The sequence below is a fragment of the Gallinula chloropus genome, assembly GCF_964237585.1.
Source record: "Gallinula chloropus genome assembly, chromosome: 7".
NCBI lineage: Eukaryota > Metazoa > Chordata > Aves > Gruiformes > Rallidae > Gallinula > Gallinula chloropus.
This window is the reverse complement of record NC_140092.1, coordinates 1,989,807-2,012,964: the sequence shown is the minus strand read 5'-3', so window position 1 is coordinate 2,012,964 and position 23,158 is coordinate 1,989,807. Positions and strand designations below refer to the sequence as shown.

The 23,158-nt window shown below is 39.3% G+C and overlaps 1 protein-coding gene across 1 annotated transcript in view; it reads left to right on the top strand.

Moving 5' to 3' along the window:
- SORCS2 (sortilin related VPS10 domain containing receptor 2) overlaps nt 1–23,158 on the top strand; it is a gene marked incomplete at both ends in the record, with an annotated part of 500,666 nt that overhangs the window by 423,678 nt on the left and 53,830 nt on the right. Inside the window, 4 exons of the mRNA XM_084266658.1 lie at nt 1,104–1,193; nt 12,186–12,365; nt 13,940–14,086; nt 15,488–15,590. Of these exons, the coding sequence (XP_084122784.1) occupies nt 1,104–1,193; nt 12,186–12,365; nt 13,940–14,086; nt 15,488–15,590 (520 nt within the window). The remainder of the gene's footprint in view (nt 1–1,103; nt 1,194–12,185; nt 12,366–13,939; nt 14,087–15,487; nt 15,591–23,158) is intronic.

The following is a 23,158-nucleotide window of genomic DNA, read 5'->3' as shown; positions in this document are numbered from 1 at the left end:
GGAGAAATGAAAAAAGTGAAATATTATTTGCCAAAGGCTAAAATCTATGCTGAGCTAACCTTACAGTGCTTAAGAGATCTAGTTGGAAATGTGCCAATTTATATACCAGCACAGACTTTGGTGTTATGTTGCTGGCTAGAAAAACCTAGAGAGGCTATTAGCTGAGTGTTTTCATTGATGGTTATACAGAATCTTCCTTTTGGTCCTTTAGAGCAATATTTACATGGGGTTTTTTTGTTTGTTTTTTTTTTTGATGAATGAGGTTTTTAAGTCTTAAAATGATCAGTGTGTCTGTTATAAAGAGGAAGGGCTGAGTAAGAGTCGTACAGTGGTGTTCCCTTCAATGCACATTTCTGGGGGCTTTCTGGTGAAAATCTTCATAACCCCCCATGTATTCTTCATAAAACTTAACTTGTTTTCTATTCCATACATGCAAGGAGTTGAAATATTCATTTTACTTTTCTATTTAAGTACACAGTTGTGTCTTCAGGACACATCACAGTCTGAGCAGTGGATTCACAATTGCGTCGTTATCCTCCGTAGGCCATGTCAGCATCTTGCATTGGGAAATGTTTTATCCTGTATAGAAAATATTAGTCAAATTTAGTGAATGCATTACGTGATGTTAGCATGATTTATTCAGTGTTTTGTGCTCTGTTTTGAATGCTTTTGGAGCACTGCTTGCCCTTGGGGGGTACTTGGTGTTTCTGGCCAGTGTACCTTTTCCTCACCTCTCACCTGGAGGGTACTGCCTGGGTTTCTGTGAAAGGGTAGAAATGTGGGAGGACAATGTGCACAGAGATATCAGTAAGGGCTGGGAACAGTGAGATGCCAAAGTCTCAGGTGTCACCCACGACAGCTGAAATGGCAAAAGGAGGAAGGAAATTGGGGCTGCTTCGTCCAAAAGAGAGGGGAAGAGCAAAAGAGTTTGAGTCTATGTTCACAAGGTTTTGATCTATTCTTTCAGGAGCATGCTGTGCAAATTAATTGCAAACAATAGAAGTAATAGATGCATATTTCAGTTGCAGGTTAAAACCAGGTCTTCCATTACAATCCTTTCAGATGTAATGTAACCCATCACATGTTCTGTTTCCTTTGTACAGACAACATCAGCAAATCGGACCAAGTACTACGTGTCTTACCGTCGCAATGGCTTTGTACAGATGAAGTTGCCAAAGTATGCATTGCCAAAAGTAAGTATATATATTCTCCTTTGTATTTATATACTTTTCTTCTTCTCATTCTACCTAAAGTAGTTTTATTCTTCTCTCTCTTTTTTTTTTGAACCTCACTATTCTGAGATCACAATTTCTCCTTGCAAACATTTCTTGTGGTATATTCTTCCCTACTGATGTTATTTTTATTCTATGAATGTAGCTGATAAATAGAGGGCAAGAACATAAGATAGTTTTTTTTGTCATCAGTTACTGCAGTGGTTTTTGAGCTTGCTTCCATGAAGCTGTGCTCCACACCCAATGGCAATGTAATGATGTTCAGTGAGTTTTCTTTCAATAATCAGAGTTTAATTCCACATGGTGCTTTCAGGTATAAGCATGAATAGTAATATAAGAGAATTTTACCAGTTGATGGTGCTCTATTTTACTGAGCAATCCCAATTTGGACTTAAATTACTTACCAGAATGGCAAGGCCTGCAGAGAAGTTCCTTCAGTCTAGTGTTTTTTTATACTGACAGGGCATCTATACTTGTATAGTAAATTAGCAGTAAAACACAGACAGACACGTATGGTATAACTGATGCAATTTCTGTGCTGCACTTCATGTGTTTATATATAGTGTTATATATATATATATATAGTTTTATATACAGTTAGGTTTAGAGTATAGTTTATATACATATAAAACTACAGATATTTTCTATGTAGTTTGAAGGATCCTACAATCCTGAAGAAAAATGACTTGGAGGTTTTAAAGACCTGACCAGATAAATTCTCAAATAACCTGGTGTGGTGTCACAGCTCACCCTGCTCCCAGCAAGAGGTCTGTCTAGAGGGGTTCCTGTCTTTTTATGTGATTCTGTGTGATTCCATCACTTACATAGTAGAAAACTAAGACATGGTATTTTTGTGCATCTTGAAAAGCACATGTTTAATTCACTGCTCATCTAATGAAGGACCATGGAATATAATATACTGCCTTTATAGTTGTAATTGCTCTAAAACACTGAATCTGCTTATGTTCTTTTTCCATTTTTGATTTTTTTTTTAATCTAAGTATAGTCTGTATTCTTCTAGTTTTAAATATACAACATATTAACAAAACCCTCAAATCAAATCCTCAGATATTATGTGGGATATGTGCCCAGTAGCATTATGGAAATAGCTATTTATTTATTTATCTATCTATTTTTACAAGCAATCTATATCCAAGGACAGGTAAATATATCAACCTTTCCACATAACTATTTCAGTATTTTTAAGACCTTCAGTGAAGGCTTTATGCTTTTCTGGGGACATTCGTAAGTAGGAAAACAAGCAACTGTCAGGTTCCACGTTTTAAAATATGCCAGATGTGCAAACCCTGAGGGACTGCAGCCCTTGGGCAGCTCCCACTGGACAGGGACACCCCAAGGGACTGCAGCCCAAGGGACTGCAACCTCTGCTGAGGCAGAGAAAAACAGGTATCAATGGAGGAAAGCAAAGAATAAGTAAGGAGTAGCAGAAAGAAACCCTTTTGCAGATGGCTGCAACCTCCTGCACAGCCCATTGCCTCACTGAAGTACTTGGGAGGAACCAGATTAACACAAGGTGGAAGGAAGGGACTTGAGAGTAGGAAATGGAGAGAAGAGGTGTTTGCTTAAGCTGATCCTGGGGAAGAGGAAGGATGGATACTTACCTAAACGGTTCATTTTTTCTTTTTTTTTTTAAATACCCCAATCAGTGATTAAAAGTGTGTGTTAGCTGGTGATAAATTACACACCCAAGTTGTGACTCCTTTTATTTCTTGATGATAGTGCAAGTGTTGCCTACACTAATGTGGGAAGATGTTGTCCGTTGGGAAATGGAAGGGCAAAATTCTGATAAAAGACCTGGACATTTCTCCCTTTTGCTTCTGGATGACCTGTGCAGGACTCTGTTGTACCTTTCCATTGCAGTTCCCTTCCATCTCCCAGTAATCTGCTGCATTTGGCCAGTGCAGCACTGTTTGCCCTTTCCAATACTGCTGTCAAGTAAATGATGGACATACTAACTCAGTTTTTAAGAGTGGCACTGGATGTTATGATTATAGACAGTAATTCATACTTCATGTGTGGAGGATGGCTTCAGGCATTCAGAAAAGTGATTTTTTTTAAAAAAGTTGGGTGCTTAGTATACCTGCTTAATGACACATGCCTCTGATGTAAATGTCAATATTGCACTACAAAATATGAATAAAAGGCATATTATTTGGGTTTAGATCTATCTGATACATCTCAATAAATGGGTGGAAGCTGTGAGAACTCAGAGCTGTATGAGACTGTTGTCCTGCTCATGTATACATCCTCTTTTTTAGTAAATGAGCTTGTGTTGGTTGCAAAAAACACCAATAAATCAAATGTAATGGAATGTCTGGAGTTAGGGCACACAGTAGAGGACCTAGATCTCTGTCTTGTGGAGCTTTCCTTGGCAGCAAAATCAGCTTAAGTCATCCCCAGTCGCTGTTTTCACCTATTTTCTGCAGTCAAGTATGACCTGTGTGGTGTTTGTGCAACTGCATTATAAATAAGATCAGTGCATTGATCTCAGTGAAAAATAACTGGAAAAAAAGTACAATTCCTTTTTCACAAAGGCAGATCAAGAGGCAACTTGATTGTCATGAAAAAGCCACCTTATGGGGAGAAAATACAGTCTTAAAAGCACTTCAGTAGAAAAAGGCCCACCATAGCTGGGAGCTGCATCCAGATGCATTCAAATTAGAAACCCAGCTCAACTTCTTAATTGTGTCGGTGATTATGTATTTGAAAAAGTGCCAAGGAGAGTGGCAGATATTCTAGGTTTTGAAGTTTTCAAACCATAACTGAGTGCCTTTCTGAGGCATTTGTTCTGAGTATATAGAATTTATTTGCTCCTCTTGCATCTTATAAAATATGCAGAAATAGTTGTTGGAAAGTCTCTGGTAGGAAAGATGGACAGTGAACTAGTGATGACTTTTAGCCTTAAAATCCATTAATTTGCAAAGGGTGTATAGTTTATTGGGCATATGCTCTTACTGAGTGCATTTCTGACATACTCAGAAAATGTCAGTCATAACTCACTAGTATTTCTGTCACACGTAGTCTGGATTGTTTGAACTAGTGCTGCATGCCGAATTCTTTGTCTTGGAAAATATGGGGTTTGTTTATTTGTCTTTTTTTTTTCCTTTCCCCTTCATTGCTAAGCAGATTAACTCCAGGCTTGACTGAATAAATAAATTAGAAGTTAATGGTTTCGTTTTGGATAGAGTCAATAGCGAGCTAGGAACAGGATGGCTGTGTCATTTGGAAAGGGGATGTTTTTGTGTTCTTCCTAGTTCAGGCAGTACCCGATGAGTGGAACAAAATAAACTGCATCTCTTTTGCATTTTGATGATGCCTTCAAGAGAAGATTCTTGGGTATTGGCACACAGCAGAGCTGAACATTTCACTAAGAGGGTTTAGAAGCCAGACATCCATTTGAGCAGTGGTAAATGTAAGAGATTTTTAACCTCTTCTGTAAAAGATAGGTTTTTTGGAAGTGATTTGGCATGTTCACATTACAGCAGAAATTTTAGGTACTGGAGTAAATAAGAACACAGCTTATTTTTTATAAGAACACAGCAAATTTTTATCACACCCTATTTCAGCAAGAATCATCAGAGAGCAGTAGACGTGTATCTTTCAATACAATTTGAACAGGCAGGGAAAGATTCATAAGAAGAAATTAGCAATGACATTTTGCAAAGAAGCAGGATGGAGACAAAGACACCAGCACATTGAGAGTTAATCTCAAGCATGTGATTATGGACTTGCCACTTTTATGGTGGTAGGTGATAAACAGAAGGAAAGAGTTTACAAAGAACTTAAACCCAAGTTTGATTAAAACAAATAGCTTTTGAAAGATCTGAGTTTCAGAGCTTTTTAAGCATTAGATTCTTCCTAACCAGGAGATGAACCAGGTCTGAAATAGGCTATATTTCATTTTTCTCAAAAGAATTGAATGAGGCTTCAAAAAATCTCTTTCCAAGGGGTCTCTGCCAAGTGTTTCATGTCACTGGCCAGAGCTTTTGAGTAGTGGTTGTGGACAGGAAAGAGAAAATTGTAGCTAAGTCAGAAGATACTACAGGCTGGTCAAGGATGTGGCTAACAATATTAGAAGAGTGCTGCTGGAACACCAGGCTCTAGCCTGAGGGGATACTGCTGGGCTTTCCAGATATCCTTTCATGGCATAGATGCATTTCACAGTGATTTTGTATATGGAGACAGAATGAAAAATTTCAGGCTGAGTAATTAAAATAGTGTTATTGATGCCTTATGTTTTCTTTTTGATAGGAAGAGATTGAAAATCTGGGAAGAAAAAAAGAATATTCAAATGTTTTCTATTCTTTGTATTTGCATTTCTGTTTGGTTTAGTCAAAATGTATCCCTAGAGAGAAACCTAGAAGAGGATAAATATTTTTCTTTGGACATATCTCAAGGCCTCCTTCCTTACGAGCTGAAAGTGGCTAAAAGCAGCTTCCAGCCAAGCTTTACATGTATTGTTTCTAAGCTCCAGCTCCACAGCATCGCTTAGATTGCCTTTTAGTAGCACAGTGTAGCTCTGTATATCTATGGAGAGCAGGGTCATTGGGATTCCTTAAATGGGTCCATTCATTACCAGCAAAAATGGCAGGAGAGTTTGGCAGCAAAATTCTCTTTGGGCTCTGGGTGCCTGGGGCTTGGATTACAAAGTACTGAGGCTACAAGAGGTCATTTAGCAATGCTCATAGTCTTGCAGGAGTTGTTTCCCAGCTTGGGTAGTCCCTTCACCATCTCTGCTGTCTGCTGTCCTGGGAGGCTTTGGCTGAGGTTGTTCCTCTGTGCCAGGCAGAAGAGCAGTTTGCAGCTGTTGCAGAATTACTTCTTCATCGTTCTGATAGTCCACTGGAGTGGCTGTTGAACAAAGAATAAAGGGAAACAAAATAGAAATAGAGGTAGCAGTGACTTTTGATGAAGTAGAAGTGTTCCTTTCCTGGGAATTCCTTCTCAGCACTAGCCAGTGAACCTGAGCTGTAGCAGCTGTCCAGCTCCCCAGTCAAAATCCGTCCGAGGTGGATTTGAGGAACTGTTCTTTTCTTCACAGTGTAACTTGTTATTGATTTCTTTCCTTGCACCATTTTACTCAGCCAGGCAAGGAAGATTAGGGAGATTATCTTTAGTATATGTGCCATCCAGTTACCTTGATCGTGCTTAAGAGATTACAGGGGTATAAACATGGTGCATCTGGAGGTCAGGGCTGAGGCTACACTGCCCTGAGTGCTTACATCTGTTGTGCTTCTGATACATTTACTTCTGATTCTCTGTTTAATTTATCACTTGCTTCAGGTTAACCTGTTGTCCAACTGTAGCATTAGAAGATTGCAGAGGGGCAAAATTCTGACACTGAGCTGAAATTTGTAAGATTAGAAAAAACCAGGAATTTGGAGGTTCTTTATTTGCCTTGTGGAGTAGAGCCCCACAGTCCTGCCTGTGTAGCATTTCATTGCCTGTGCTGGACGTTGCCTACAGTGTTGTAACTTAATGATGTTTCCAATGTCATCAGCACATTTTAAAAGGCAAAGGAGCACTACCTTGCTGTAGAGTCCTTGTCAACTTTTATATCGTTCTGTCTTCAAGGTGTAATTGTATTTATTTATGTCATAGGACTTCTTATCACAGTTATTAATATAGTAAACTATATGGGCCATTTCTTAAACAGAAAATTCTATAAAGTATTAGCAGACTTATAGACTTGCTGAGTAACTAAATGTAGATGGTACGGAGCTGTATACAGTAAAAACAATGCATTTCTCTTCCCTTCCTCCTCTAAACCTCTTAGCTTCCTCTCTCCTATCTTCAGATCTCCATAAAATATGACTCTCTTAATTGTGTAATGCTTTGGGGCTTCTGAAAGGATTTTTTTTTTTTTGATTTTGTGTTTGTTCAGCCTTCTGTGAAAACAACTGGTAATTGTGAAAAACTGCTAAGCTGGTCATGTTGGTATCTCTGTGTTTGAAGAAATCATTCTCAAGCAGTGTGGACATTTTTAAGAAGTAATATTTGATGGTTACTCTCTACGTGCTGGGAGAGTTCTTGGGTGCTTGCTCTCCATTGCATGGCTGAACACACACAGTTCTTTCAGTGTCACATGCCACACCTTCAGACAGGTATTTATTTTGTTTAATAGACCAGGTCTGTCCATGTAGTATGATGTTTCTTTGAAGTAGTGCTCATCTTTTGCATAATTTGGCCTTCTATACCTGTCTAATTATTCCTAGTATCACTTTGAACCCGTCTCTGTGTTTATTTGAATGATTGTGTTCTTTGCTACTGATGTAAGGTATGAACATAGCAGTTTAAAAGTCCCTGAGTAGGAGTGGTACAGCTTGTCACTGGATGCCTTGTTTAATCATAACAGGTTTTTAATACACAGTCTTTGATCACTTTCAAGATTCACTTAGCATTTTTTGCAGAAAAGTAATTCTAATTCTCATTCCATTGTCAAGTGAAAATCCTTATTTTTCTGGAAATTATTTACTTTCTCTAGTACAGTTAAGAAATGATAGCTCTTGATTGAAAAAATCCACCCAAACCCCCTCTCCCCCAAAAAAGACTCAACCAAAAACCCCAAAACCCAAATCCAGAACAAAACTCCAAAGAAGAAATCCTGTCTTGTTAATGATACTTCTATGTGCATGTTTAACATTTCATGATCTCAATAAGGTGTGGTTCTAGTTTCCCATTTTCATTAGATCATAGACAATAGACATGGAAAGGACCTGGAGAGGTCTTTTTTCCAAAGTCATCTCAGTCATCTGCCTAAACCAGTCCTGACAGATACTAATCTAATCTACTCTTAACAGCTCCTGAGGATGAAGATTACCTCCCTAAGCATTGTATCCTCAGTGTGTATGACCAGGCCCTTCTATAGAAGCATATTCTGATATCTAACCTAAATCTCCTTAGCTGTACTTTATATTCAGGATTTAACTGCAAGTAGACTTAGAAGACAGTTTATTCCATTTTCTTTGGGTTTGGCTGTTTACATTATGTGAAGGCTGTTTTCTGTCAGCTCTCATCCACCTATGGAGAAATGACCCTGTGGACTTGATTGTGTAGTAGATGTTCAAGCAATTTGCAGGCTTCTTTTGTTGCACCTATAGGTAGACCTGTCCATGGCCCTGGGTTGGTCTGCTGTCTTGGACTTGAGTAGTTCCACCCATTTTTAGTGATGAACATATAAAACCTCTGTGCTCTGTGTGGTGTAACATTGCCCAGTAAAGCGAGGAGGAGGAAGGAAACAGTGCAACAATGGAATACACAGAATGTAGTGTACAAGAAGCAGTTTAGCAGACAGGGCAAAGAAGTTTCATGGGGATTTAGATGTTAAAAGAAAAAGAATGATGAGTGATGGACTATAGAGCTAGTAGCATTGGAATTGTTCTCAGAACCTAAAAAGATGAGATGAAGGTAATGAAGAAATTTGGTTGCCAGACCTTGGGATGTATTTGGGAATGAGAGTCTCTTTTGGATACAAAGTGCCATTGGTGAGCTTTGCAAAAATGAAAAAGAGAGAAGTTGAGAATGGTGAGAATAGGATTGCTTGGGTCAGCAAGACACGTGACAGAGGAGACTGGCAGACTGAACAGAGCAAAAGTACAGTAGTAGCGATGAGAGAAAGGGGAATGTCACAGAGGAACTGACATGGTTGTTATGGCAAGCTGGGAGAAAGATTCTGCCTTGGGACACCTAAAAGTAAACAGACTGTCCATTTGAGTGCAGAAATGAAAGGGACACACAGGAACTCAAATGCTGAATGTATATAAAAAACCAGCTGGGAGATAAACAAAATTCCAAGTCATGAGAGCAACATTCCAAATTCTGAAGTTCTCTGACATCACTAAAGAAGATTGTTATAAATTAATTTGAGTAAATCATGCATGAATGGCATAATTACAGAAAAATTAGATGATCACCAGGACATTAAGTAGCTTGGAGAATGTGGAGAGAGAAAGCAGGAGGTCTAGCAAGAAGGCAATTGCAGCAGTCCAAGCATGAAATAGTCCAGGAATGAATGCTTTCCTTACAGGATCTGCTGAGATTACAGCCTGCCCAGGAATTAAGGAAAGTAATAAAAATGCATGTTACTTAAATCAAGATATTTCTTCTCTCTCAGATGACCTTACTAGTTAACTCTTTACTGACAGTAAGCTCTGTCTAGCAATATTTGTGCTTGTCATCTGTTCAGTAGTGGGTATCAGGAAGAGTGGCATGACAGTTTAGCTTTGTTTCAGCTAGATTTTTAGCAGTCTGTTTCATTCAGGAATTTAAAAGATACTTGAGTATCATGCCTGAAATTTGTGGGTTTCCTTACTTCATCAATTAATATTCCCAGAGGATTGTATCATGCTTGTAAGCAGAAACTGTTGTGCAGGATTATTGTGAGTTAGTGTAACTGGACTGTTCTGCTTCTTGGGGGAAAAAGAAATCACAGCAAAAAGGAGGGATAGGGATGAACAGGAAATTTGGAGGTGTAAATTCTGAACGGGAGGTGGAAAGGCAATTCAGCTTGCTAAAGCCAGGATCCATGAAGTTCTTGCCTCACAAAAAGTTGGCATCCAACTGTCTGGTAACAGTCGCTACCAATAGAAAAGGAAGCCCTCATTTGTTGCAGTAAACCTCTTCAGTCCAACCATTCTTTCTTACACCTGATCCTTCCAGTCTGCACGAAATTAATCTTCCTGTCCTCCTGCACCACTCGTTTTGACTCCTTGTGCACTGCCTCTGCTGACTCAGCATCTCCCTCCCCACCCAGAGAGACCAGAACCACAATTCTGCCTGTCGCCCAGCTCTCAGCTCTGCCACCTGGGCCACCCTTGCTGCCCGACAAGCGCTTGGGGCCAGGGAAGCGCCTTATCTGTCTTCACTGGAGTTTCACATTCGTTTATGTCACTGTATAAATGTTTTATGATAATACTGTAGGTGATGATTTTGCTGAAAGCTCCTTGCATCACAGGAGGGTAAGGGTTTTATAGAGGCTTTCACGTGAAAGGCTTTCGCAGTTTCTTCACTCCTTGCTTCCCTCCCGGCTTCATTTCCATCCTTAAGAGATAATCATGTGAGCTCTTCTCACACTGCAAAAGGAAAGTTGGATTCACATTGGGAGTGGTGTAATGTGGGCTACTCAGCCATATATTTAAGGCAGGAGCTGAAGCATTCTGTACACCTAAGAGGCTTTTTTAAGAACTTGTTGGGATCAGTTGCTGGGTTTCGCTGTCATTTCTGTGTCAGAACAGTTACTGTTTTGTACTTGGAGGGAAAGAATTGAAGTTTGTTCACTAGGTGCTCTGCTTCTGAGCAATGTTTGAGTACAAGGGAAAAGAGATCTATTAACAGGATGCTAAACAAAAATCTACTTCAGTACTCAATTCAACAAGAAATTCTTTGAAAACAGCATTGAGCTTTCACTGATGGGAAACTTGTTAGGTTCTTTTGTGCTGAGATGTATCAGATAACTAAAAATACTTTAAATTCAACTAAGGATTAGTTAGTTAGGAATAATCTTTTGTTCCTATTAAAAATCTTTCCATTGTATTATTTTATTGCTATTCATGTGGGGCTTTTATAACTCTAAGAGCCTCAAGTGAATCATGCATGTTGCCTAAAGCATGACTGCCACACTCTGCCAAGTATTTGCTGCTTCTTTGAGTTACTCACATTTTCTTCAGTCTTAAGCTGGATTCTTACAGAATTTTTTTTTTGTTTCACCCTTGGAGTTCCTCAAAGATGATTTTTTAATATCCATATTTTTAAGCCAATTTTCCCCACCTCATATCCTCTTGACATTTTGGTAGCTTTGTTTCTTATTCACTCCATTGCCTTAGTTATTTTTCCAGTAATACCATGGCCAGAATTGTATACAGTTTCTCAGCGAAGTACCAAGGTCATAAAAAATATACAAGCTTTCAATCTCCATGACTAGATCTCTCTTCATGTGTAGCCCCAATATCTGCTTTTGTTCTGCCATATCCTGTTGCAAACCTATGTCCTTTCTTTCCTGTTTGCTAAGCTTAGTTCAGTGTTGCTAGTTCCTATTTTATTTCTTCTGTTTATTATTAGTGTTAAATTGTTTTCCCCAGCTGTGCATTTCTTGTCTGAGAAGGTTGGAGTGAGGAACCTGGGAAAGCTTAAAGCAAGCTGTTGCAATATCCATGCCTGAAATTCTCAAGGAATGAAGGCACAATATTGACTCTCTTGTTACTACTGTTGAGTATTTAGTGGATCTGTCTACATATGGATAAATTAGCATTATGTACTATCATATACACGAGCTCTGTGTGTGATATGTACTGCTATAAATTATATCTGAACATCACTGTGCTAAGTTGTGCTTTACCCCAGAAAAATAGTTTTTAATTCCCTAGGTGTCAAAGAATTAATTTCTAGATTAGTTTTCACAGAATTTCAGAGTGATAGGGGTGGGAAGTGACCTCTGGAGATCATCTAGTCCAATCCCCCCTGCTAAAGCAGGATCACCTTGAGCAGGTTGCACAGGATCACAACCAGACAGGTTTTGGGTATCTCCAGAGAAGGTGACTCCACAACCTCTCTGGGCAGCTAGCTTTGTGGTTTCACTCTTTCATTAACCCTTACCTGGATCTTGAAACTTTTTCCTTTCATTTTTTCCCCTTCTTTTCAATAAGTCCTTCCTCATAACAGTCAAAAAGGATCACAGCTGTTGCACAGTCATGATTTTTGGTCTTCACTCACCTAGTTTGTGTTCTGAAACCCTCTGGCCAGAAGGCAGTGACTGAGCACCTTGAAGTAGTGCGATACTGCCTCTTGATCAGTATTATGTTGAGATATTACTGTCACTGAACTTTAAGGTGAATTCCCCATGCCTGCCACCTTGTGTGCTGCTCTGGTGGCCAACTTACTGTTTGTAAAAAGGAAATGACGGAAAAATCGGTAATTTTATACCTCATTTTTCTACAGGATTTACAGATAATCAGTACAGATGAAAACCAGGTGTTTGTGGCTGTTCAGGAATGGTACCAGACAGACACATACAATCTGTACCAGTCTGACCCACAAGGTGTTTACTACTCCATCTTGCTGGAGAATGTCCGGAGCACAAAGCAGCCAGAAGAGAATGTCCTGATAGATATTCTGGAGGTAGGTCTTTTTCTCTTCCCATGTGTGTGTTCTGTGTGAACTTTTAGTTGTGTTGGGTTTGGGTTTTTTTTATTGAGTAAAATTAATTTTACATGAACACAATTTCACTGTAACCTTGAATGTCAAAAGGCTGGTATTTCCTTGTGATTGATAGTGCATCATTACAGCTTACATGTTTCCCTCTTGCCCTGCTAATGTGCTGTGTGCTCAAAGAACTAGATTCTAGGAATGGGATTCCATAGATGTGCAAAACTAGAGCTGGCTGAATTGTTATTTTTACTTTTTTTAAAAAATATTGAGACTTGAAGCTGGCAGCACAGTTTATTATTGAAGCAAGAAGTTATATATCTATCTCCACACAGCTTTTTTTTCTATTGGGAACTCCGTGATACACTTCCAGACTTCAAGCAGGACATCTTTTAGCCAGTAGGGTCTTAAATAATAATCCTGAAAGCCTTGTGTTGGGTTATGCCAGGTCTGACAAGTGAAAAACCAACAAAATTAGATATTAGACAGCAAATCCACCTGCTTTCTGTAGGCATTTTGTATCAACAGCGTTTGCTATTAGGCACACTCTCCTGTGTACAAATCTGTCTCAGATTTTAACACTGGCAAAACAAAAGACTGAATATAGCATTTTGCAAGTGTAGCACGAACAGTTATCAATCCCAGTCCTGTTGATGACATTTGAATGTAATAAAGTGTACATTTGCTCTGGTTCTGTTCGTTCTTGTGTGTAGGAGTGGCCATTATTAAGATACTAAAGTAGTGGACCTTTGGTCTGAGGCAGTTTGGCCACTGTTACTCTCTAATCTCTCTGGTGTTAGTTTAAAAAAAATTAAAAAAACCAACTTGTTCAGAGCACCAGACTTCTCCGGAAAAGGTTCGTGGTAACTCAGGGTACAGGTCATATACTTAGAGCTGTTAAATGGCTGTAATTAGACTCTTCTCGGTGGGGGTAAATTGATAGAATTTTTTTTCCTCCTTATCTTCATGTTTCTTTTAACTTTTTCCTTCCAAATGGCTGTAGTCATTCAGAATTTCACAGTGTTACTATTTAATAATACACAAGAGAGATCCTAGATTATTGTATGTGCTGGATTAATTTGTAGGGCTGCACATGATAAAGAGTATTTGAAAGACAATAAACATGGATCTGTGCAATTCAAATTTTTAGAGCTATTTTTGGAATAGAGTTGTATTGCAGGAGAAGACTTATTTGCTTACAATAAGAAAGCCTGCAGCTTCCAAATACCGTCCAATTACTCATATCTACAAATAATATATGGATTATTTACACAGTACAAAATAGCTACTGAATGTAACACATGTTGCACTTCCTGAGGATGGGATTTTTATTCTCTAGTCTGGGTTTTCTCTCTGGGCATTTAATGCAAGTATCCCATCTTGCCTTCCTTGGTATTTTTGTTTTTTAAGGTATCATTCCCTTTCCTAGTAGAGAAACAACCTGAGGTACACAGTTCAGAGCCACAGAAGAGCAGTTAATCAAGGATAATCCTTGTTGAAAAAAATGTGTATGTGCTGGCCTTAACACTCTCTCATATGTGCTTCAGGTCAGAGGTGTAAAAGGAGTCTTTTTGGCCAACCAGAAAATTGATGGGAAAGTCACAACTCTGATAACATACAACAAAGGTCGTGACTGGGATTTTCTGAACCCTCCAGACATTGATATGAATGGCAAACCGACAAACTGCAAACCTGTAAGTGGTTCTTTTTAGCCTGTCCTTTCTCTGAGGTGCACAGGAATTATTCTTATAGCAGGATGTGCAGGAATTCCAACAGCCCAGGAGCTTGGCATGGCATTTGCCAGCCACACTAGCAGGCTTGCATTGCACAGCAGTGGCTTCACAAGCTGTCAGTCCAGTCACCTTGTAGAGAGAGGAGTCACAATGCTGTTGCACTGCATTTCTTGTTGCAGAGCTTACTTTGACACAAAGAGGACAACCACACAAGCCAGTTCAGGATAATCATGACAATAGTCATTTGTGCCCAGATATAAGGGGCACATCATCAGTCAAACAGAGCTTACCTTTTTCTTTGCCATCTTTCCTATTTTTTAGTTTTACCTTAAACCAAAGCAACCCTTGCTTGGTTCCCTGCTAAAGAGAAGTCTTTACAGTTGCTTGGAAATAAACACCATGGGTAACTGCATGACAAAGTCCTTTCTTTTTTGTAAGACGTTGGCATTTCAATTTGTTTAGATGTCCCAGCTACCTATAATATTTCCCTATTTGTGAAGCTGTACCAAAACCCTTCAATTTTTCTCACTGACTGTGTGCTCCTGGGTACTCCAGGCTGGGTGAAGTAAATGCTTTTAGTCCTGTTGCTGCCAGTGATTAAATTCCTCTCCAGGTAACAGCAGTGGAGGGCTGGAGCTGCTCGCTCCCTTCTGAAGAGTTCAAGACTATGACAGATGGTTCAAGTCTGTAGGGCCTGATCTAGAGCTTCCTGAAATGAGTGGAGGGATTGCAGTGGCAGCAGCTCCCAGGAGGTTGTTGCAGCCCAGCCCTGGTGAAGCTCATGGTCAGGTTTCTGTGAACTTCACTGGGAGCAAAATGACTTTTGAGTGCCACCACACAAAGCACAAGCAGCAGGAAGTTGCTTGGCAAGGAGAGATGATAAGGTGTATCCAGAAGTCATTGTGCTGTTTTCCACTTGACTTCTTGTTCTTAAAAACAAAGTTTAAAAAAGTTCAGTACAAACAGTTGGTTTTAATTATCATTTTACCAATTACCTGGGACCAACAAACACGTAATAGTTGTTGCTGTGGCTGTTAGTTAGCATTTTTAAGCAATTCTTCTATCAGAAGGGTTCTTTTTACACAATGGTTTCATGCTGACCTCTTTGAGCTTGGAAATCTTTTTGCTGAGACAGTAACAAACTATGGGAACATCACCAGAGATTCCTGGTAGAAAGCTAATGTTGATATTTCAGGCTGGACTTTGGCTCCACATGAAAAAGTCATTCCTTTCTCTACAAAGACATTGTGGAAGCTGCTCTCTGACTGGACTCTCATTATTGTAGGACTGTAACTGTTATGGTTTTGGGGTTTTTTGTTGTTTAGTTTCTTTTAAAAACCTGTCACCTTCTCCCCCCACAAGCCTGACTGCTACCTTCACCTTCATCTCCGCTGGGCAGACAATCCCTATGTGTCAGGAACAGTCCATACGAAGGACACTGCACCAGGGCTCATAATGGGAGCAGGTAAGAACATAGAGTTATTTTTTAAGACCTGAAATGTGGCAGCAGTTCTTTGGTTTATAACAATACCATGCTGGAAGCATTGCCTTGATAGGCTTTCCCTGCAGAATAACAGTTTATGGGATGTCTTGATCAATCAGTTTAGTAAAAGTTAATTGGAGCTCTGTCTTCTAGGGCAGATGTATAAGAGGATTACGTTATCCTCTGTGCTCCCCTTTCCAGAGGAGTGATGATGGCTGATGCCCTGTGTTCTTTTTCTCTGGAGGTGGGGCATAGAGCCTCTGGCATCACGAATACCCCAGTAAATCCAATAAATCAATGTAAACTATGGCCAAGCCTGTGTTGTTTATGCTTAGATACAGATAACGTGCCTTGTAATTTTTACTAATTCCCTTTTTGCTGAAAGAGAGGTGAAGTGAGAGAGGCAACTGTGCATCTCTGTTGGGAGCAATGCTGGTGGTGGCTTCTCCATTATAACATGCATATGGAGCTGTGGTACTGTGAGGTGGCATTAGATAAAAGAAATTCCATTGCAATGTTGACTACTCATCAAGAAAAATATTCACAAAACTGTTTTATTCTTTAGCTTTGTGATTCATATATTAGTTTCATTTTCTGTTCCTTTGTTCAAAAATTATTGAAATGTTAACTGTTCTAAGAGCTTTTTAAAACTGCATCATTTTATTTGTATTTTTGGAATACATTTAGATGAAATAGGCACACTTGCTGCTTCTCTGTTCCTGAAAGTATATCTGGTTTTAATCAATAATGGTTTCTGCCTTAGCTTACACTGGTTGCTTATAAAAGGCTTACTAAATTTAAAACTTCCTGAGACTATCACAGTGAGCATATTTGGCATTGAAAGAGACTGACAGCTGCCATTGCTTTAATTTAACTGAAGATTTCAAGTTTTCCCCTAGTGTAAATGGAGTTTAAAGTATTTTACTAGAGGCAGACCGACCTGCTGAAATACTGCTGTGTTTTTCTTGACTCAAATGAGACTAAGAGTTTATATAGTGCCCTTGTATATGCATTCCTATTAGTTGGTTAATTCACAATGTATATATTCCAGTATTTTAAAAAGTAACTTCTGTCTCAGGGATCTTCTTTTTCCATGAACACTCCTAATTTAGTGTGGCTGCTTACTTTTAGCTTCATTGTACCGTACCTGAATGCCTTCTAATAGCAAATTAGGCAGTGTGGTTTATTTAATTAGACCATTACTTCTGTGCAATTTTTCTGTGTACTTGCATTATAATCAGATGTAGTGAACTGGTGCTAGTGGAGATTTTGGGTTGTTTTCATTTGGTTAGGTTTTGTGGGGTTTTTTAAGTGCACTGTTGTCTGAGATGATATTACTTTTGGCAGGTTGGAGGAGAGTATTTTGCCCTCAGTTCCTTCCTGGAATGAGCTGAGATTTTATCACTGTGACATTGTCTCATCATACCCAGTAGGTAAACTTGTTCACAAGTTTCCTCAATGTGAGCATGAGGGAGACTTTTTGGTGACATTCAGACATCATTAAGAATGGAACTAACGTGTTAATCTGCCTTGATTGTGGAACAACCTAGGATGTAATGCAAATTGTAGAGGGGCACCATCACTTCTAGCAGCTGGCTAAAAAGCAGGGAGGCATGGTGTGAAAGTCAGGTCCTTTCTTTGGTAGAAAGTAGTTGCAAACAGAGCTGATGGACTTGTTTTGGATTCTCCTTAAATATCTTTGAACAACTGCATCCCCTTGCAGTTGCAGAGACCTGAATCAACTCTGATTGTGACATGTTATTTGGATGCTCCGGTCATCTAGATTCAGCGCACATATTCGGTCTTATGTGGCAAACCTGATACCCTTGTAAACTTACACTTCTTACCTGAAAGATTTTCTTTACAATGAGCTTGAATTTCTGCTTGTCCTGATCCTTGAAACTGATAATTCTATGCAAACCAAGTACTAGGTTCTGAGCACATACAGAAATCAGATTGTTTGGGTCACATCTCACCCACTTTTGGAGTTTTGCTGTTAGATTTAAGGAGAGTGTATCTTCTGGAAATAACTGGAGATAAAGCTCTGTGGATGTCAGTTGATCACAGCGATCTAGGAACCATCACTGCTTCGTGCTGTGGAAAAGGGAAATGTATTCTGAGGGTGAAGTACATAAATAATTGCCTAGGGAGACTGATACTTTGGCGAAATACTGCAGAGTGACTCTATTCATAAGAATGTGTACAATTCAGAGCATCAATTTTCAGGACCAATGAGCAGGTGCTAAGTAGGACTACTTGGCAGTTGATGGAAACAGAGAATATTTACAAGAGTTACCTCATTAGCTGAGAAAAATAAAGGGCAATAAAGAATATGTTTGGTTGGTTGTTTTTTTTCCCTGAAAATCTAACCATGGTGTAGAAACAAGTGATGTAAGCAAGTGGGTAACAACTGGAATTTAGAAAAGAGTTTCTAACTATAACAGCCACGAAGCTCATTCTCTGAGTCAGAGCAGTGTGGCTATCAATCACAAGAAAAAACAATCCCTTTAAGGTTGAATTTGCCTGCTTTATAGGAAACTTCTGCAACACAGCTGCTTGTGGTAATGGAAAACTTAACCTGTGACTGAAGGATTGTTTTGATACTGTGCTTGAAAATCAGAGCACAGAGACTACTGATCATTGTTTAATTTAAAAAAATAATTAAATGGCAAACAGCCTTAACGCCTAAAGCATTTGGGAAAAATGCAATAACAAGATGTTAAAATTGCATCTTTTAAAGCTCATATTTACAAATGAAAATTCCACTCTATTAAAGTTGCATAAATATTTCTGAGGAATGCATATTTTTAGTTTATATATATACATAAATTGTGCAGACAGAATATTAAATTTTATAGCTGCATATTAAAGTGTTCTTTTAAATAACTGCTATGCTCCCTTTAAGAAATGTAATAGGATTTTGCATTTACATTTGATTTTTGTGCATTTTAATCTTGGCAACAGCTCCTATTTCTCACAGCATCAGCTATGAAATGTGTGTCAATTGATGTGTAAATTTTTACTATAGACTTGCAAAGGACTTTTCTATGAAAAATGTTTAGAGAAGTGTAGATTTTTCAGGTGTTAGTTTACAATAATTGTCTGCTTAGCTTCCAATCCAGATGGCAAATCAAGCAAGCAGTAAATTCTGCACATTCACACAAACTGAGGAAGTGCTGGAAAGTCCCGTTTACTCTGTGTCACATCAGGCCCAAATACCTTGCATACATTGTGATAAATGTATATAATTTTTCACAAAAGCAGAACACCAGGATGCCACTGTTAAAAGGATGAGGGACCAGGGAGATGATTAAACATTTCCCAGTGCGTTTTGGAGTGGAGACCCTTCAGTTCCCTTGGATTTTTCTTCTGTCAACACGTTCCCCTGTTCTCATGGTGTGTTCTCCCTCAGCCCTCAGCTGAACATGTCTTCAGCTTGTCAGGCAAAAACTGTCTATCTGGGACATTGAAACACAAATTGGTTGTATGTTTGTTTTACAGTGTAACTACAAGTTTACAAACCATGAAATTTTAGTTTATGTTATGGATGTTGGATGTTATGACTGCATTAACTACCAGAGGCAAGTTACATCTCTCTTTTTGGACTAGGCATCTGCCTGTATGCTAAATTTAAGTGGCTGGAAAAGATTTTCCATATTAGAAGGATTATTAGACGTGTGGCATATGGGAATTATTTCTTTTCACAGTAAGCATGTCTAAATCACATAAAAATGTGGGTAAATGCAGTGATAAGTAGTGTTTAAAACACATAAATTAATAGTAAATTGTAAATTAATCTCTCATGTTTATGTGACCCAGTAGGAACCTGCCAAAATGCCTGAGCAAAGACAAAATTTTAATTACTCTCTGGAGATCTGTATGTGTTTTTCACAAGTGTACTGCCTTTCCAGAGAGCTTGGCTGGCCACCGGTGATCACTAAAAGTATATTGCTTTCTTTCACATCCCCGTGCTAGCCAACTACTGAACTGGCATGTGCAAAGTTACAAAAGGCTTGGAGAATTGTGTTGACAGGTAGTTAGTAACCCTGTATTCTCCTATTCAGGACTTCCACCCCTGTAGGGATGGCATGTGTGATTTTGATCCAGTTACTTTAAAATACCTTTCACTCAGGACAAATGAAAAATCAAGAGAGGATTTCCTGTGTCCCAAAGCACAGTCTGAAAAAGTTTATAAGAATGCAAGTAATAAAAATGATAGACAACTGTTCTTAATCAAAAAATACAAAATCTGCATCAAAATGTTTCCTTCCATTTCCTTAATTGAAAAAGCAAGGTGTCAGAACATAACAACAGCGGGCACACTGACTCAGGCCAAGAGCGCATCTGGCACAGTAGCCTGGCTCTGTCTATGACAAAAGCCTTTGGGGAAGTGTTTAAGAAGAATTCAGGTGCATATGGGTCTCCAGGCTATGTTTTGGGAGAAAGCACACACATGGGACTGTTTCTGATAATTCCTATGGTCAAGACAGCATCAGATTTACCTCTTCTAACCTACACAGCTCAGCAAAATCATCGTACCTGGCCTTCTTCCCTCCAACATATCCATCATGACTGGAGATGTGTGTGGTACATCCCCAGTCATGATGGATGTGTTGGAGGGTAGAAGTGTGTGGCACATCCCCAGTTTCATCACATGAAAAACCCTTTTCATGGCCTCTAACACCTATAACATAACCTATGTGTTATCAAACTTCAGGATCTTTTCTGTTACAGACAAAACTTCCTGAATCTAGATGGCAAAACAGTCTGTGCCATAGGAGTGTTCAGGCCATTTAGATCAAAAAGTGATGTTAAAATTATACCATGTATGGCTCTGGCTTACATAGCCTGCAGTTGATTACCCATTCCAGATGCAGTAGCTTTTTCAGTATGAACCTGAACTGCCTTCAGTGTATTAAATTGCCTTTACTAGTTACCACAGATGGATTTTGAGATCTAACACAGACCCACAAAAATCAGAGAGGTATTTCCATGCTGTAGTGGCACAGGCAGGGAGTTACAGCAGACATTTATGGCTGCAGCAAGGGGCACAGGTTTTGGCGCGATTCACTAGGCAAACAGCACATTGATGTGTGTGTGGTACAGTCTGAACACTTCAGGATGTGGTGGGAAGGGTGCTTAGAAACTGTAAGTCTTGGCTTCTAGTCTTGGGGCTGAGCATAATGTGGCTGTTTCTCACCTTCTGTGTCACTTGATGGCAGTGTCAGTTGTGCACACTTATCACAAATAAGGCTGCTAATTTCACCCAGATATGGCATGGGAACTTTCAGGATGTTTTGGCTGTACTTCCCAAGTACTCCTGTGACTTTGTAGTTGTTTGTTTGTAATGCTGTTAACACCAGGATATTTCTGCATTTCATTTGATGTGAGTTGGAGCTGTTGTGTGGTGTTTTATGGGGTGCTATTACATATGCTTTGTCTGTTGAGCTGGCTTAATCCAGTAACATGAGACACTGCAGGGTAGCTAGAGCCATGGAGTAAAATTGTGCACTTTGTTTTAAATCTCAAAAATCTCAAATGTCCAAAATCTTTGAAGTTCTTTTTTATTAGAACATAAAAATAAAGCCAAATTCGGAACTCATGTGTGACACATGTTAAATAGAAAACTTGGCTAATAAAACTGTGGTAAGTCCGCTAAGTTCTTCAAAGAACTTTGTTTTATTCCAGCTCTCCTTTTTCAGGCTAACAGCTTTCAAAGATATCCTTAGCTTAACAAACTCATCACACACCACCTCAGAGATCTGGCTGCGTGGCTGCTCCCCATGCCAGTAACACCCTGCGCTCTGCAGGAGCATCCCTGTCTCCGTTGCTGATGCAGGATTCCTGTGTGCTGCCTCACCTGGTTTTTAATTTTTTAAGCCATCAACACTGCTTTTCAGTGAGATTTTGTCTGCAGTATCCACAGTGCAAACTGTGAATAAATCAAAACATTTTACCCTCCCTAACAGAAAGAGTTTTCTTATGTGCTCAAAGACCTGACTTTTTATAAAGTTTGGAAAATTATGTAATATAATTGTCTCCTAAAAATCTGGAAGTAGTAGTAATTTCAGCCTTCACTGATGCACAGAACATTATGCCAGCAATCAGAAGTCCCTGCAAACACCACCTCTGGGTTTTCACACTTGGCCTGGGGATGAACCACTTTCAGAGGTCGAAGAGCAGTGAAGTTCTTTTTGCCTGTCATGTACAGGGTGAGTCTGATGTGTGGCTGAGGGAGGACCTCCCACTGAGTCACAAGGTTCAGAAAGGACCCCCTTGCTTTCTAAACTACTTCTCAGAGAGTACCCCATGCATGTGTGGCTAGGTCCAGTCTTAGTCCTAGACTTGGTCAACAATTTATGTCTAAAGGATTATATATGATACCACATATCAGAGTCTAGATTTGCCTGTCAGAGTCCCCAGAGGACTTTCACTGAGATGGCTTTGCAAAGGTGAAACTAATAGAAAGTTTATTAAAACAACAGATATAAGTGTTTGGGATTGCCATTGATAAATGCAGTTACTTCAATAGCACTAATACATGACTAGAATTAAAATGCTGGGAAAATACTATCCTGGGTATTCTCACCAAAAGTTGAAAACACAGTTGCTTACCAAGAAGACATCCCTGTCTTGGGTAGAAGAGAAAGAACACAGCCCATCAACTGCCTCTTTGGGGTCTTCAGTTTCTTCTGTTCTCCCTACCTCTGGGAGTAGCTTCCTCAATACTCTTTATACCCCAGTGTTAGCTGTTCTCTCCCAGGGGTGATGTTGAACATGATCTGGGTGGAAAGTTGAGTACTACAATCATATGATAAGCGTGTACTCCTTTTAGCTCATTAGCGTATTCGGGGTGGGTTGATTTTAATATTAATTTCACGGTTAATGAGGCAAAAGGTCTAATTCTGGGCACCATGGCCTTCAAAATTCTGTGTAGAAACTGTCCATCTGTTTATTCTGCAGTCTCTAGCCAAAACAGGGCCGTTCCATGTGTCCCTCCTTCAGCTGCTTCTCACACCAGCATTGCAGATCTCCATCCACAATATTGGTACAAGAGATAAGTAAACACTGATGCTTTTAATCTCTGAGGTGCAACTCCCATGTTCCCAAAGCAATACACCAGCCTCTATGTCAAGTTTGTCATCAGCTGTGTTTATTGCATGTCTCTAATTATAACTGAGCCCACCAACTCATTTTGCTCATTTACCAAGAAAAGGCAATAAAGGTAAAACCAAAACTAGGAGAAGTCATGTCTCTTATTACAGAACTGCAATTACAAAGCTGTTGCTAATATCCTCCAGTCATTACCATATCAGCTGGATATAAAAGGCTTTCTAATGAAGCACAAGTTGATGCTGTTTAGTTTACAGACTAATTCTCCATTAGCTGAGGCAATTTACCACTTCACTTTTTAAAGTGCAGATCCGTAGCAATTCCCAAAATAAAGACCTACTCATATAAGTAGATTTGAATAAGTGGTAAAAAGAGGCAGAAAACCCAGCATTTATCCAGGAGGAATACTAACTATGCATTTATTAAAGGTATGTGTG